The sequence below is a fragment of the Melozone crissalis genome, unplaced genomic scaffold, assembly GCF_028551555.1.
Source record: "Melozone crissalis strain CALT ecotype California unplaced genomic scaffold, PUWL_Pcris_2 ptg000105l_1, whole genome shotgun sequence".
Lineage (NCBI taxonomy): Eukaryota > Metazoa > Chordata > Aves > Passeriformes > Passerellidae > Melozone > Melozone crissalis.
The window spans coordinates 478,659-492,984 of NW_026535882.1; the positions used below are offsets into that span (position 1 = coordinate 478,659).

A 14,326-nucleotide genomic window follows, 5' to 3' on the forward strand; every position below is an offset into this window, starting at 1 on the left:
TGGTTGTCATATACCTCCACCACAGTTAATTCCCTCAGATACTGGATACCTCCCCCAGTGGTAGTCACCTTGCTTTGGGAATTTGTAGGTCCTTCCTTGGTGAAATATCTGTTCACACTCGATGAAAGCTGCCTCCAAAGATTCCTGCCCCTTTTACAATCCTTTTGTCAGTTACCTTATTCCTAACAAGGGATCCTGTTGGTGGTGGAGAGAGACGGGGAGACTGACTCGGTGATCAGAATCCGATTTTATTGGGGAATACAAATGCTTATATACTATTTCAAGGAGACTAGTAATGTGTACTACAATGATTAGGTTAAAATCACATACACAAACTTATGCATATAACAACATCTCTTGCTTGCAGAGTTTAACAGGATTTTCTTTTTCCAGTAAACCCATTTGATTTAATCTTCTTGCAATCTAAGTCTAATTTTCAAAGTTCCGTTTGCTTTTGCCAAGGCATCCTGTTATCAAATCTCTTATGTTAACCAGGTCCAAAGTCCATCATCTGTGTTGTGTCCTCCAACATTCCAACAGGATCCCAGCTGCTAGGTTTCCTTACCCTCTAATTCCTGATGTTTGGGTCCAATATCCCAGCATCAGAATAACTAGCTGACAATTTCTTCACCTGATTGATGGCTTCACATCTCTCACTACTTGCTTAGGGATAGGGATTGTATGGTTTCTGTCTCACTTATGATTTCATTCTTTCCTCTCCTGTTCTTGTGACTGCTCTGCTGCTGCCTCTTAGAAGCTTCTTCATCCCTTTCTAAATGAGTTGACTTCCACTTTCATTGTTTCTTTTTAATTATAGGGGTGACTGATATAGTTGAAGGCTGGGTCTCTGATTAAGTCACAGTGTTGTGAGAAATGACCCTCACTTATAAAATTTTAAAAGGCTTATTAAACCTTTACAAAAAATACCACAAAGGACGGAATAAGGAAAAATTACAGCGCTGGGAGCCCCCGTGATTATCAGCCATGTGCTCATCCAAAAAATGGATGTTCTGCTTTTTATACCCTTAGCTTTTCCTAAAGTTTTGTCAGTCAACTCTTTTTCTGCCATCCATTAGTGGAGATTACTTTCTTACATCTTGATTGGAGGTCAGGTGTTGTTACACCACACCTTCTGGTAACAAGCTGGCCCTCTCTAAATGCCTTGACTACTAAGGCTATTACAAGGGGGAGGGGAAAGAGGACTATGGGAGGATATATTACAATAACAACACTATATATCTTAACATACACATAATGTTCATCCCTTAATTGTGAGAGCCAACTATTACTCATATATAGCAGTGTCATTTGGTATGTTTTCAGATCCAGAAGACTCTTTCCTTGAGAATGCTGAACAGTTCTAAACAGTGTTGGTTGGTACAGGCCAGGCCCCAGTAGAGTGTGATAAGTTGTGCCTCTTTGGAATATCTTTTTTCAAACATTCTATTACTTCATCAGGATCTGGGAGTGAAGTCTTAGACCACTGGAGGTGACAGCCTTTCTAGATACCTGCCCATATTTTCCTACATGCCTTGTGTCCTGGGTAACCCAAAATGTTATTGTTTTCTATATCTATTGGTGCCCAAAAAATGTTACTGTCTCCTTAAAACCTGACAGCACAGCCAGAAACAGAATCATGAAGCCAGGGGGTTGCCAGGGCCATTTAAAAAAGTCAGACTTGATCAAGCAGAGCTCCCTCTTGCCTTTTGGCTCTACTCACAACAGTAGCAACCTGAAAAGCTGCATTTCACAATCAAAAACTGTTTCAGAGTGACATTTGCAACACCTATTGGCAGCGCGAAGCTGGAGCTCAGCTGGAGTTGGGCCACCACTCATCCATGCTTGAGAGTCCATTTTCTTCTCCTCCTCCCCATCAGAACAGGACCCAAGACAGCAGCACCAACACCGGCACAGTCCGGTGGGTAGCAGGAGGTGGCAGCAAGTAGCAGCACTGACCTCACACATGCCAACTATTCCCATCTGCCACTAGAGCGGCTTTGTAAGCTCCTACCTTCCCATTTTTTTTGTTCCAGGTGGAAGGTTGAGCCAAACAGGGTTTGTCCATCATCTTTTCCCTTTGCCTCCCAACACATGGTTACTTGTGGAGGACACCATCTTAGGGAAGGGGTTACTCTGCCATTTTGAGTTTCTCTTTGTTCCTGAGGTATCTGCAAGATTTCTGCAACTTTGTAACTAGTACCTACTACTGTTATTTTTTTGCGTGTAGCTATTTTGGTTTTTTTAGTAAACTGCTATTTTTTCACTTATATCTACTTGTATTCATTTCTCCTTATTGGTGGAAAGGGATTGGTTAAAACTATAAGGGGAGGTGTCCTAGGGTGACTTTATGATACTGAAATGTATCCCCATTCATCTGTTTAGCCCAGAAATAAGTTTTACACCTTTAGGACCGGTTCTTGGGGGAAGGGGAGGGGGGGAGGTGGAGAGGAGTGTGCATTTTATTTTCGGGAACTGCACCAAGTCCTCCTCATCATTCTTCTGGACTGTGTTGTCTGCAGAATGGACAAACGGCAGAAGAGAGCTTTTCTTTGGCTTTGATTAGTTTTTAGCTAGTTGAGGCAGAGAAGTTCTCTGGACTGTGGTTTTTCTTTTTCTTGGAACTGTTTGAACCTGCTCTGGACTGAAAACCCAGAAGAACACCAGGAGGTTACACCTGTGGCCCATTGGGGCCTGACCTGGGCCACGGCATTACCAGCACTGGAGGGACCGATAACAGACTGAGTGAGCTAAGCTACAGCCCATGAAGGGGACTTTCTGAGTTTGCCATCTCTTCGGAGTGGCACGAGGTTTTATTGTTTATTATTGTTCATATTTTGTGCTGGTGAATACTTTGCCTGTTAAATAAACAGGGTTTTTTCCACTTTTCTCCAAGGAAATATTTTCCTGAGCCAGTTGGGGGAGGGGCCATTTGAATCTGCTTTCTAGAGGAACCCCTTTGCAGGTTTTCTCCCAAATTCGCCATAAACCAGGACAGGAGGTAACTCACTTTAGAGTGTCCACCTCTTAAATTGTCATAAACCAAGACACCTTGCCACCCATAACCACATTGCCATGGCATCGGGTGATATTCCTAAACTGCTTGTTAACCTTGGAAAAAGCCAAAACACTTTTCTAAGAAATACCAAAAGGAGTATTTTCATAACCCAGGAATGTTTAAGATACTGAAGAGTTGTTATAACAAGGGAGAAAGCATCACATAAGAAGGTGGTGAAGATGCCATTCTCTGTTTCTGCCACGATAATCCTCCTGGAGGAAATGTAATTGTTATTTGTCTCCATGAGACAGTTCCTGAAGTACAATAATGGAATCAGTACAAAGCCCAAATAGCAGATTAATCTCAAGGCTAGTGTTTTGGTAATAAATATCCCAGTACCACTGTCCTAGGTTACAATATTAAGGTATATTCTATTCCCATCCTCAAGAGCTGTTGAAACCAGGAGGGGCATTGTTTTTTTTCTTATCTCCTGTTAATGGGCCCGTCAATGCTTTTCCACATGACTCAGAGGTAACTCCCTCCAGGAGCTATTTCTGTTTAATGGACCTGCCATGTGAGTCATAGAATGATAACAGCCCATTGTGAGATGCTCTGCCCAGGGGAGAGGAGCTAAGCATCCCCACCTGGATATAATCTGGGATTTGGGACAGAACAGTCAGTCTTTCCACGGGATTCCCAGAGGAATGGCTGTCTTTTCCACTGGATCTTCAGAGGAAGACTACACCCTTTCTACAGGATCACTGCTCCAACAGAACCACATTTGCCACTCCAGGAGGACTGCAGCTACCAGTCCAACTGGACTGCTACCAACCCCCTGACCAACAGGGTGTCAGTTTGTGTTCTGACTTTGTCAGTGGTTTTTCTTTTGTATTGTTGCATGTATTTTGGTTTTCTTTTCCCTTTTCCTAATAAACTGTATTTCTGACTTGGAGTCTCTCACTAGTTTTGCTTTCAAACCAGAGCAACCACTAAGTGCTACAGAGCACAGAAAACTACAAAAGCCAAAACCAGTCTTTATCATGTACAGTGAAAAAAAGAGCATGGCACAGATCAGATAAACTAATGTTTAAAACTGATAAATCAATATTGGGACCAGCAACTGTTAAGAGATGTAAGTTCCTTCTAATACCTTCTGGTAAAATCTCAAACCCTTTGAGGACCCTTTTGGGTACGGGAAAGGACTGTTTTGGTTTAACTCCAGATAGCAGCTAAGCATCCCACAGCTTCTTGCTCCCTCCCTCCTGGTAGAATGGGGGAAGAATTGGAAGGGTAAAAATGAGACATCCATGAGTTGAGATCAAGACAGTTTTAATCATTAAAAATAATTTTTTTAAAACATTTTGTAAGGGGAAAAAAATCTACCCACCATTTGTCAAAGAGAAAGGGAAATAAAACCCAAGACAAACAAGTTATGGAAATGAAAACAGTTGCATACTACCAACAGACTGATGCCAGCCAGTCCCTAAGAACACTGTCCCCCCATAGGAGCTATTATGAAGAAATTTATTCTAGTGATAACGAGTATACCTGAGTTTAGGATTACACTTAAGGAATAATTTATACTGATCTCCCAGTAATGAAACTCCTCTGAATGTTTTAATGCTTTGTATTTATATTCTTATTTGTAGTTGTTTGCATATCTTCTCGAGGAACTGTTCTGCATCTACTTTTTAGCACTTGTCTTCATAACCAAATACTTAAATAGTAGATATTCCATAGACTTTATTATACAAATTATTTTTTTAGACTATTAAGGAAATCTTTGATTGTTTTTACCTGTGCTTAGTATTTGGTGCCTCTGGATAAAAGAATGTTACTATCTTGTAATGTTGTTGTGTTTTTTGTTTTATGCATCCTTAGCATACTTTAGAGTATCTATTAGATTCTAAATGTAAAATAAAGAAAGATTAACATTTATGTGATATTCGTACCTACTTAAACCGTGTGAAAAATGCATATGATGTACTTGGGATACCAATAAATATATCTTTCATGGTCAGATTTTCTCAAATGTTTTTCTGAAACTATTCTCAAGAATTCACTGTGTTCAATAAACTTTGTAATATGCTTGTACTTCTAACATATGTGTTGCTGTAACTCTCTTCAGTTTTCTTAAAGGAGATATGCTTATTGTGCATAATGAATTGGAAGATGGCTGGATGTGGGTTACAAACCTACGTACAGATGAACAAGGTCTTATAGTAGAAGACCTGGTAGAAGAAGTGGTAAGTAATTTTATATTCAAATCTGTTGCAGAACTGTTTTTATTACGGTAGGGGTTTTCGGGGTCTCTCCAACCCCGGCTGCCGTAGATGTCCAGATAGCGAAGTCCAGCTAAGCACAACCTGTTCGGGTCCCTCAGGCAGGCTCCCAGACGCAGGCAATCTTAGCAAGCAGCTCAGCTCTTAAATGAGATCAGCTCTTTGGTGAATTCAGCTCTTTAGTGATTTCAGCTCTTTGCTTGCTAAGTGCCTTAGCAGATGCAGGGAGAGAGAGGAGAAGTGCTGTATGAGGTTCCACAGAGATGTCTTTATTGGCAGCTTCTGCGAAGGGTCACAGTGACAGCTCTTCTGCAGAACTGAGCAGAAGTGGGTGTTTATATAGGGTATAGGGGTTTTGGGAAACAATCCAAGGGTCGAGGCAAATTAGACCTATCATCTTACAGAGAGATAATGAGGGTCCAAAGGCGGAAGAGGGGCTTCTTAGGTCCAGTCATCATGACTAGGCATTTCTTATCTTAGGCAACTGACTGCCAGGGAGGCCTTGCAGACGCTGTGGCTGCTACAGAACTGAGATTTGATTTTTATTTTTTGTTAGTTGTGTGTAGAAGTTAACATTGAAATTAAACCAAACTAGTGTCATTTAGCTGTCTGACTCTTTCTACTTTTCTAAACCTTCTTGCTGTATTTGAATCTGCCAGCTTTTAAGTAGTTAAACAAACCATTAAGTCTAATTTAATATCCAAAGTACCCCTCCTTGTTATCCAAAAAAGCTCATGTGCAAATGAATGATACTGTGAACTTTGTACGCAGTTTCCTAAACTCACCAGTCCAGATAAATAACTTGCTAGTAATTCAGTTATATTCTTTTTGTTTGTTTGTTTGCTTTGAAATATTCATACATGTATAGACCTAAATTTTGCCGAATGTCTTTGTTCTCATTTTTTTTTAAGGGCCAAGTGTGAATATCAACATTCTTATGAGTTAATTATACGTAGAAGGGCTTATGCTAAGTCAGGAAGCTAATCGGGTGACAAAGATAATTGAAATTAATTTGCTGCAAGATAAGAGATTATTTAATGGACAAAAACACCCACCCCACCCTCCCACATGCTTTTTTTCCAAAGTAGTTCACCATTGCTTTGGAGTCTTGATGATGTTTGCTTTGCAGCATATGTATATTGCTATTAATAAAGTTTGCTTCACCTGTTCTCATATCTGTATCAGGATGTGAATGGCTAAATTGAAAAGGTAGTGTTAGAGTATCTAACTATAAATTTCTACATTAGTGGTTGAAGTTCACAAAAGTTTAGATTTAAGTTACCACATGTAAAGAAGGACTTGAAGAGTGACAGAAACAGTCCTTTGAAATAACGTGTTATGGCTGAATTTCCACTGAATTCCAGTGAATGAAGTTGAAAACCTCTTTACATGAACTGTGCAATAAACCATCTAGTTCAAAAATGTCTTGGACTGCTTAGTGGTACTTCTACAGAAGGTCTTAACCTATGAAGTTTACATTTCTAAACTCAAGCATACTGTTGTCATGTACTTAATATGTTAATTTTCCTATTAGGGAAGAGAAGAAGATCCACATGAAGGCAAAATGTAAGGATTTTTTTTTTTTTTAAAGCAAATCATAAAACAACTGTTTGTAAACTTTAGCTATGAGATTGGGAAGGTGAACCAAAGTTGAATGTACTTGTTTTTTAATCTTATGACTTTTCTTCTATTTTAGCTGTTGAAGTTGCATAGGTCATTGACATGAAGTCTTGTATTAGTTATGCCTAATGTTAATGGGTTTTACAGTGAAAATCTTGAATGAGTCTCTGTGATCACTTTACCTAGAATATATTCACTGGAGGATGTGGTGTTTTCTGATTTGTGGGGATTTTTTATACACATGCAGTTTAGCTTAGAGGTAACCTTTTTTCAGGTCTGCTTAACTCTAACTGCAGGAGAGGGATCAAAGTATCATTTAGAGGAATGATAGTATAATAGTAACACTTGATATTAGCCTCATGTGCTAGCACTTTAAATGAAAACCAGGAGACACTAAAATAATTTGTTTGCAGTGAATTCCAACTTGTTAAATAATTTAAAAAATGAATACAATTTACCATGAGCAATGAATTGATACAGGAAACTTGATTGTTATATGATTTTCTTTTGTAAAGATGAGCAGCGAATGAAATTTACAGAAAATTTCTAGTAGCTGGATAACTTAATCTGTCCTCTATTTGCTTGCAATAATTGCAGCTTCTGCTTTCTGTATTTTTTACCCAGTTTGCAGTCTCCAAAGGACTGATGTTAGAAGAAGGCATTTCTTCTGGTGGTGTTTTCTTGATTGTTTTTGTTCCTAATAAGGGAAAGAAATTGTTGGTGTGTAGCTTAAGTTTACAGATTTTCAAAGTTGTGCTAGTCAGTTTGGTACAGCAGCCTTACAGTAGTAGGGATGCCTTCAAATACAGGAACTTTTTTTTTAAACAAAGTAGTTTGTAGCAAATCTTGAAGCTTGGATACTCAATTCAGTCACTCATGCTGCTCAGAAGATTCCAGGGGAGGCAGGGATTTCTGTAAATATTCCAATAGCCAGTGATTTTCCTGTAAAGGTAATATAGAAAGCAAGTTAGAACTGTTAGAACTAGGGCTCTTTTTTATGTGTAAGAGGCTTTGTTTTATGCAAAATCACAGAATCGTTAAGGTTGGAAAAGACCTCTAAGATCAAGTCCAACCATCAACCCAGCAGCAGCACCACCATATTCACCACTAAATCATGTCCTCAAGTGCCATATCTATGCATTTTTTGAACACTTCCAGGGATGGTGACTCCTCCACTTCCTTGGGCAGCCTGTTCCAATGCCTGGCCACCCTTTCCACAAAGAATTTTTTCCTAATATCTAACCTAAACCTCTCCTGGTGCAACTTTCCCTTTAAGGCCCTAGTTTGGTCTCATTTTGGGTTATTTCACAGAATCATTTGAGTTGGTAAAGACCTCTGAGATCGAGTCCAGTCTTTGACTGATCACCATATTGTGAACTGGACCAGAGCACTAAGTGCCACATTCAGTCTTTTTTGAAAACCTCCAGGGAGGGTGACTCCCACCTCCCTGGGCAGCCCATTCCAATGTGTAAGTACCCTTTCTGTGAAGAAATTCCTCCTGATGTCCAACCTGAACCTCCTTTGGCACAGCTTGAGGCTATGTCTTCTTGTCCTGTCACTTGTTACCTGGTAGAAGAGGCCAACCCCCACCTGGCTGCAACCTTCTTTCAGGTAGTTGTAGAGAGCAGTAAGGTCTCCCCTGAGCCTCCCCTTCTCCAGGCTAAACAACCCCAGTACCTTCAGCCACTCCTCAGAGGAATTACTCTCTAGACCCTTCACCAGCTTTGTTGCCCTTCTCTGGACACGCTGCAGCACCTCAATGTCTTTCTTGCAGTGAGGAGCCCAGAAATGGACACGGTATTTGAGGTGTGGCTTCGCCAGTGCTGAATACGGGGAGGCAAATCACTACCCTGGTCCTGCTGGCTACGCTATTTTTGATATAAGCCAGGATGTCATTTGCCTTCTTGGCCACCTGGGCACACGCTGGCTTATGTTCAGCCAGATGTCAACCTAGGCTGTAGCACCGCATGAGGTTGTTTTGACCCAAGTGCAGGACTTGGCACTTGGCATTGTTGAACCTCACACTGTTGGTCTTGACTCATTGATCCAGCATGTCCAGATCCCTCTGCAGAGCCTTCCTACCCTCCAGCAGATCAACACTCCCACCCAACTCAGTGTAGTCTGCAAACTTACTGAGGGTGCACTTGATCCTCCCATCCAGATTATAAAGATATTAAACAGGACTGGCCCCAGCACTGAGCCTTGGGGAACACCATAAGTGACCAGATATAAACTGGCTGTAGCACCATTCACCACCACTCTCTGGGCCCAGCCATCCAGCCGGTTTTTTTCCCATCAGAGGGTACCTGTCCAAGCCATGGGCTTCAGCCTCTCCAGCAGAATGCAGTTGGAGACCGTATCAAAGGCTTTGCTAAAGTCCAGGTAGACAATATCCACAGCCTTCCCCTCATCCACCAGGCAGGTCACCTAGTCAGAGAAGCAGATCACATTGGTCAAGCAGGACCTGCCTTTGCTAAACCCATGTTGGCTAGGCCTGATCACCTGTTTTTTCTGCACATGCTGTGTGATGGCACTCCAGATGGTGTTAGTCAGGCTGACAGGCCTGTAGTTCTCTGGATCCTCTTGTAGATTGGCATCACATTGGCCAACCTCCAGTCATCTGGGACCTCCCTGGTTCACCAGGACTGATGATAAATAATGGAGGGCATCTTAAGAAGCTCTTTGACCAGCTTCCTCAGTACCCTCAGGTGAATCCCATCAGGCCCCATAGACTTGTGTTTTAGTGGCTTGGCAGGTCACTAACTGCTTCCTTTTGAATTGCAGGGGATCTATTTTGCTTCCCACCCCTGTCTACCAGCTCAGGGGGCTGGGTACCCTGAGGATAACCAGTCTTTGTTAAGGACTGAGGCAAAGAAGGTATTAAGTACCTCAGCCTTTTCCTCATCCTTGGGAACAATGTGTCCATCCCATCCTTCCCCCCACATCCAATAAAAGATGGAGATTTTCCTTGACCCTCATTTTGTTGTTAATGCATTTGTAAAAATACTTTTTATTGTCTTTTATGACAGTAGCCAGATTGAATTCCAGCTGGGCTTTTGCCTTTCTAATCCCCTCTGCATGACCAAACAACATCCTTGTACTCTTCCTCAGTTGCCTGCCCCTTCTTCCGAAGGTCATAAACTCACTTTTTTTTTTTTTAACCTGAGTTCCTGTGAAAGCTCCCTGTTCAACTAGGCCAGTTTTCTTCCCTGATAGCTTGTCTTTAGGCACACAGGGACAGTCTGCTCTTGCACCTTTACCATTTCTATCTTAAAGTATGTCCAGCCTTCCTGGACCCCTTTGTTACTAAGGACACACTTAAACATGCATGCATGTACATATCCACTCTGCAATGAAAGGCCCTATTTCTAGCTTTCCTTTAAAAGACAGGATGAGCTCTCAAGATGTAGCATGTGGTATGTCACATGTAAACTGAATACCTGTGCAACATCAAGCTGTTTCCTATAATCGTTGGTATCAGGTTGAAGACTAGATAGATAGCTGTGTTTTTTTGGATGATGATCTGATGAAGGAAACTACAACGATTCTTATTTATTCAGTAGTTAATAAAACTGGAGTTTATTTCCTCAGCTTCTAGCAAAATTCCATTTTAGTTATTCTGTATAGTATTTAACTTTCATTAATGTCCTTGGGCTTTGTATTGCATGCTTCAAATAAATTGCTGTCTGAGACTGGCTTCAAATATGCCTGTCATTATCTAGCATTCAAACAATGCCTTTAATCTCTAAACACATTTGGATTTGAACATCTGCTTTGTGTTGGACACCTGTACTCAAGTTTATATAGATGTAGATATTTATTTTTCATTCTGTTGGTAGAAAAACAGAATTGCTAAATAACATAACAGTTGCTTATATAATCGATATTTGCTAGATTTTTTTAACAAAAATTCATTCATATGTACCAGAGATTAATTCATAGATGTCAGAGTCTTAGATGTCACACCTACTAAAAAAGAGAGCTGATAATTTTGCTTTCTAATTTTTCTCTTTATCTTTAAGATGGTTCCATGGGAAGATCTCCAAACAAGACGCTTACAATTTACTGATGACAGGTACTTTTATTTCAGATGGAAATACAGTGGTAGGGGAATGAGACAAATTAATCCTTTGAGACTGCAGGAAAACCTGTTTTTTCTTCTGTATGAACATAGGAGCATCAGATCTGTGGTTGCTACTACATTGGAAAAACCTCATGGCTGAGCATTGAGGGTTTTTTTTTTTAATGTTCTCAAGTAAAGTTAGTTTCAGAATTCTGATTGAAATAGCTAATTTTCAAAACATTTTTGTAATATACATAAATATATCTCGGGCTTCATTAAAATACTGAGGAGAAAATACTGTTCACAGAATTACAGAATACTCTGAGTTGGAAGGGACCCACAAGGATCATTGAGTCCAACTCCTGGCCCTGCACAGAACCATCCCCCAAGAATCACCATGTGCCTGAGCATGTTGTCCAAACACTTCTTGAACTCTGGAAGGCTTGATGCTGTTATATACTTATGGGAGAATGTATTAAACTTTAGTCTTCTCATAGAGGAAATATTTTTTAAAATGAAAACATCAAGATTTCATACTCATACTGCCAAATAACATACCTTAAATATGAGAGCAAAAATATTTAGTTTTTCTGAAAATATTGTCAAAACGCATATGCACACCATATGCTCTGTAAAGAGCTGACAAAAGTTTGGGATAGGTTGTCACCTACAGCCAAATGATTTGGCATTAACTTTGGCAGTTTAGTACTACTTCATCCTTTTTGGGGGAAGAATGGGGATGACTGTTGGAACTTAGATCAGACTTTATCCTTTATGTGTGCAATTCTTGCTAATTTGTACAGAAAGAGCTTTGATAAGAGCTCATAAGTGACACAAGTAACAGTTAATAATGCTGTATTATTATATCTTTTCAGTTGGTCAGGTGTGCAGTTTTCTTGTGAGGCCTTCGGATAATACACCTGGTGATTATTCACTTTATTTTCGGACCAATGAAAATATTCAACGTTTTAAAATATGTCCAACATCAAGCAATCAGTTTATGATGGGAGGCAGATATTATAATAGGTAAGTTTTAACAGTCGTGTGTATTTTACAGTTCTGTAAGGAACTTGTATAACATATTGCTGATAACTTACTGATATGATCATAAAGTTTCAGTGTTTCTTAAGGATATACTAGGAGTTTAACTTGCTTAGTAGTTAGTTGTAACTAAGTACATTCTGAAAGCCTTCAAAAGCTTAGGTGTAACTTGTTTCTTTTGAAGTATTTTTCTCCTGTAAATTATTTTCTTTACCCTATACATTGGATTATGACATGTAATTAGGAGAACGCTGTGTTGTCTTGGAAACTACTGTTTGTAATTAGGAGTTTTGTGTATATGAAAGGGGAAAATTAAAATATTAGTTTTATTGGAGACATTCAGTAGGGATTTTAAAGTATAAACAATAGAAATGGGTATTGACAACAAAGGGGAAAATTACCTTTATTGTTGAAAAAAGTCATTAAATTAATCACCTTAATATATCTGAATATTTTGGTCAGAAGTGCAGATAGTGAAAGCTCACCTTTCTCTCTTAACTGAGGCCATTGCCTGTCACATGATCAGAAATTTTCTGGACGTGTTCACCTAGACCCAGGGCATTCTTCATCCCAATAGAGAATTTCTCTCAATTCCAGCTTGGCTTCTGAGTGGGTAGAGATCCAGCAACTGGTGTGTCTGAGAAAATGTTGAGGTCTCCTAACTAAGAAGTTCAGTGGACTTCTTCATATGATTTCAAATGAACAATGGTTTGAGACTAAGCAATTGGAACCTTATTAACCTATATATATCCCACACACAGACTGCTTGAGTATCTTCTACATTAATCAGTCTGGCCTCCAGACATCCTCATTGAAAATCAAGCTAGCTTCAGTGTCAGCCTTTGAAGGTAAATCCTCTTTTGCCCATTCTCTAGTTACGTAGCGTATCGGGAGAATGATAGATTTCAAACACTGTAGGTGATGTCAAGCTAATTGGCAAATTAGTGGAAGTCTTTTTAGTCTCAAATGGCTTCGCAGTATTAGAGAGTATAGCTCCAGAAACTTACTGCAGTAAGTTATTACTTCCCACTGCTGGATTCACTAGAGAAGATTCTTTCCTTGACATTGGATGGAAAAGAAGATGAAAAGATTAAGCACCACTAAGCTATGATAATATGCTTTTAGAGGGCTTTTTGAATATTTTGGTACCTAGGTTGCAAAGATCTTCCTCAGTGTGAGAGAACTACTTGGCTTTGAAAGACTTCTAGTTTTAATTGAATGTTTTGGAGAATTACTAATATACTCTTAGGCTCAAATTCTGTCCAATTCATATTTACTGACAGTTGATAGACTTCATGAAAGTTCAAACATGCAGGATAATGATGCAAAATGAAGGTGGTAACTGCCCCAAATTATTTACCATAAGATATACTGCAGAGGGCAATAAATGAGAAGCAGAAAAAAAAGGAATAGCTTTCTGTGGACTTCTTAATTCTTGTACTGGTTTATTTGTTATGGACCCTGGAAGAAGGAAGTCTTTAAATATGTGAAGACTAAGGTGGACTGTTGTATGAAACAGTCAGAAGTTGCTGAAAAGCATCAAATGGCATTAAATTCAGAACAGAAATATAGGAAGTATGAGTTTCTGCAAGATAATGAATTTATTTATGAGCATTTATTGGGGCAGAGAGAACATCTGTGATTATTCTTCATCAAAAATGTAGAGTTTGTCTTCAAGGTGAAAAACTAGAGGTTGAAGATGTGCTGCTTCTTTAAATGCATATGTTAAACAGTTTTCATTGATCTTTTTTATAAGCTATTTCTTTAAATGCTCTGAGGGTATCTGCTTTAAATCTGATGCTAGTATTAGACTGGAACTTGAAAAATATCATCCTTGGTAGTATTGGTGATATTTTGCCCGACGTCCGGGAGGAATGATGATGAGGACTCCATCTTATCAAAAGGCTAATTAATTACTTTATTATGCTATATTATTCTATACTATATTACACTATATTACATTACATCTAAACTGAATCTGCACAAGCACCCAACTCAACTCAACTGCACAGAATCTCGTGACTGTAAGCCGACAGTCCTGACACACACGCTTGGCCCTAAAAGGCCAAGGAAACAAAATACCATCACTCTGGGTAAACAATCTCCATATTGCATTCTACTTTGACACAACACAGGAGCAGCAAATGAGATAAGAATTGTTTTGATCATTCTTTTCTCTGCTTCACTCACTGCTTCTCTCAGGTTCAGAGAATGTGAATCCCACATGGTAGTAGTGTTGTTTCTCTTGAATATTCTTCTCTTGCTGCTTTAGCGATTTTAAGTGGGATTAAAAAAATGGATAAAATAAAGCCAATCTTCTTTGGA

The 14,326-nt window shown here is 39.5% G+C and overlaps 1 protein-coding gene across 1 annotated transcript in view; it reads left to right on the forward strand.

Annotated features, from left to right (window-relative positions):
* The window catches only part of LOC128947409 (ras GTPase-activating protein 1-like), a 112,457-nt gene that overhangs the window by 33,006 nt on the left and 65,125 nt on the right, over window positions 1-14,326 (forward strand). The window contains exons 5-8 of the mRNA XM_054291669.1: window positions 5,124-5,241; window positions 6,812-6,843; window positions 10,920-10,972; window positions 11,836-11,986. Of these exons, the coding sequence (XP_054147644.1) occupies window positions 5,124-5,241; window positions 6,812-6,843; window positions 10,920-10,972; window positions 11,836-11,986 (354 nt within the window). The remainder of the gene's footprint in view (window positions 1-5,123; window positions 5,242-6,811; window positions 6,844-10,919; window positions 10,973-11,835; window positions 11,987-14,326) is intronic.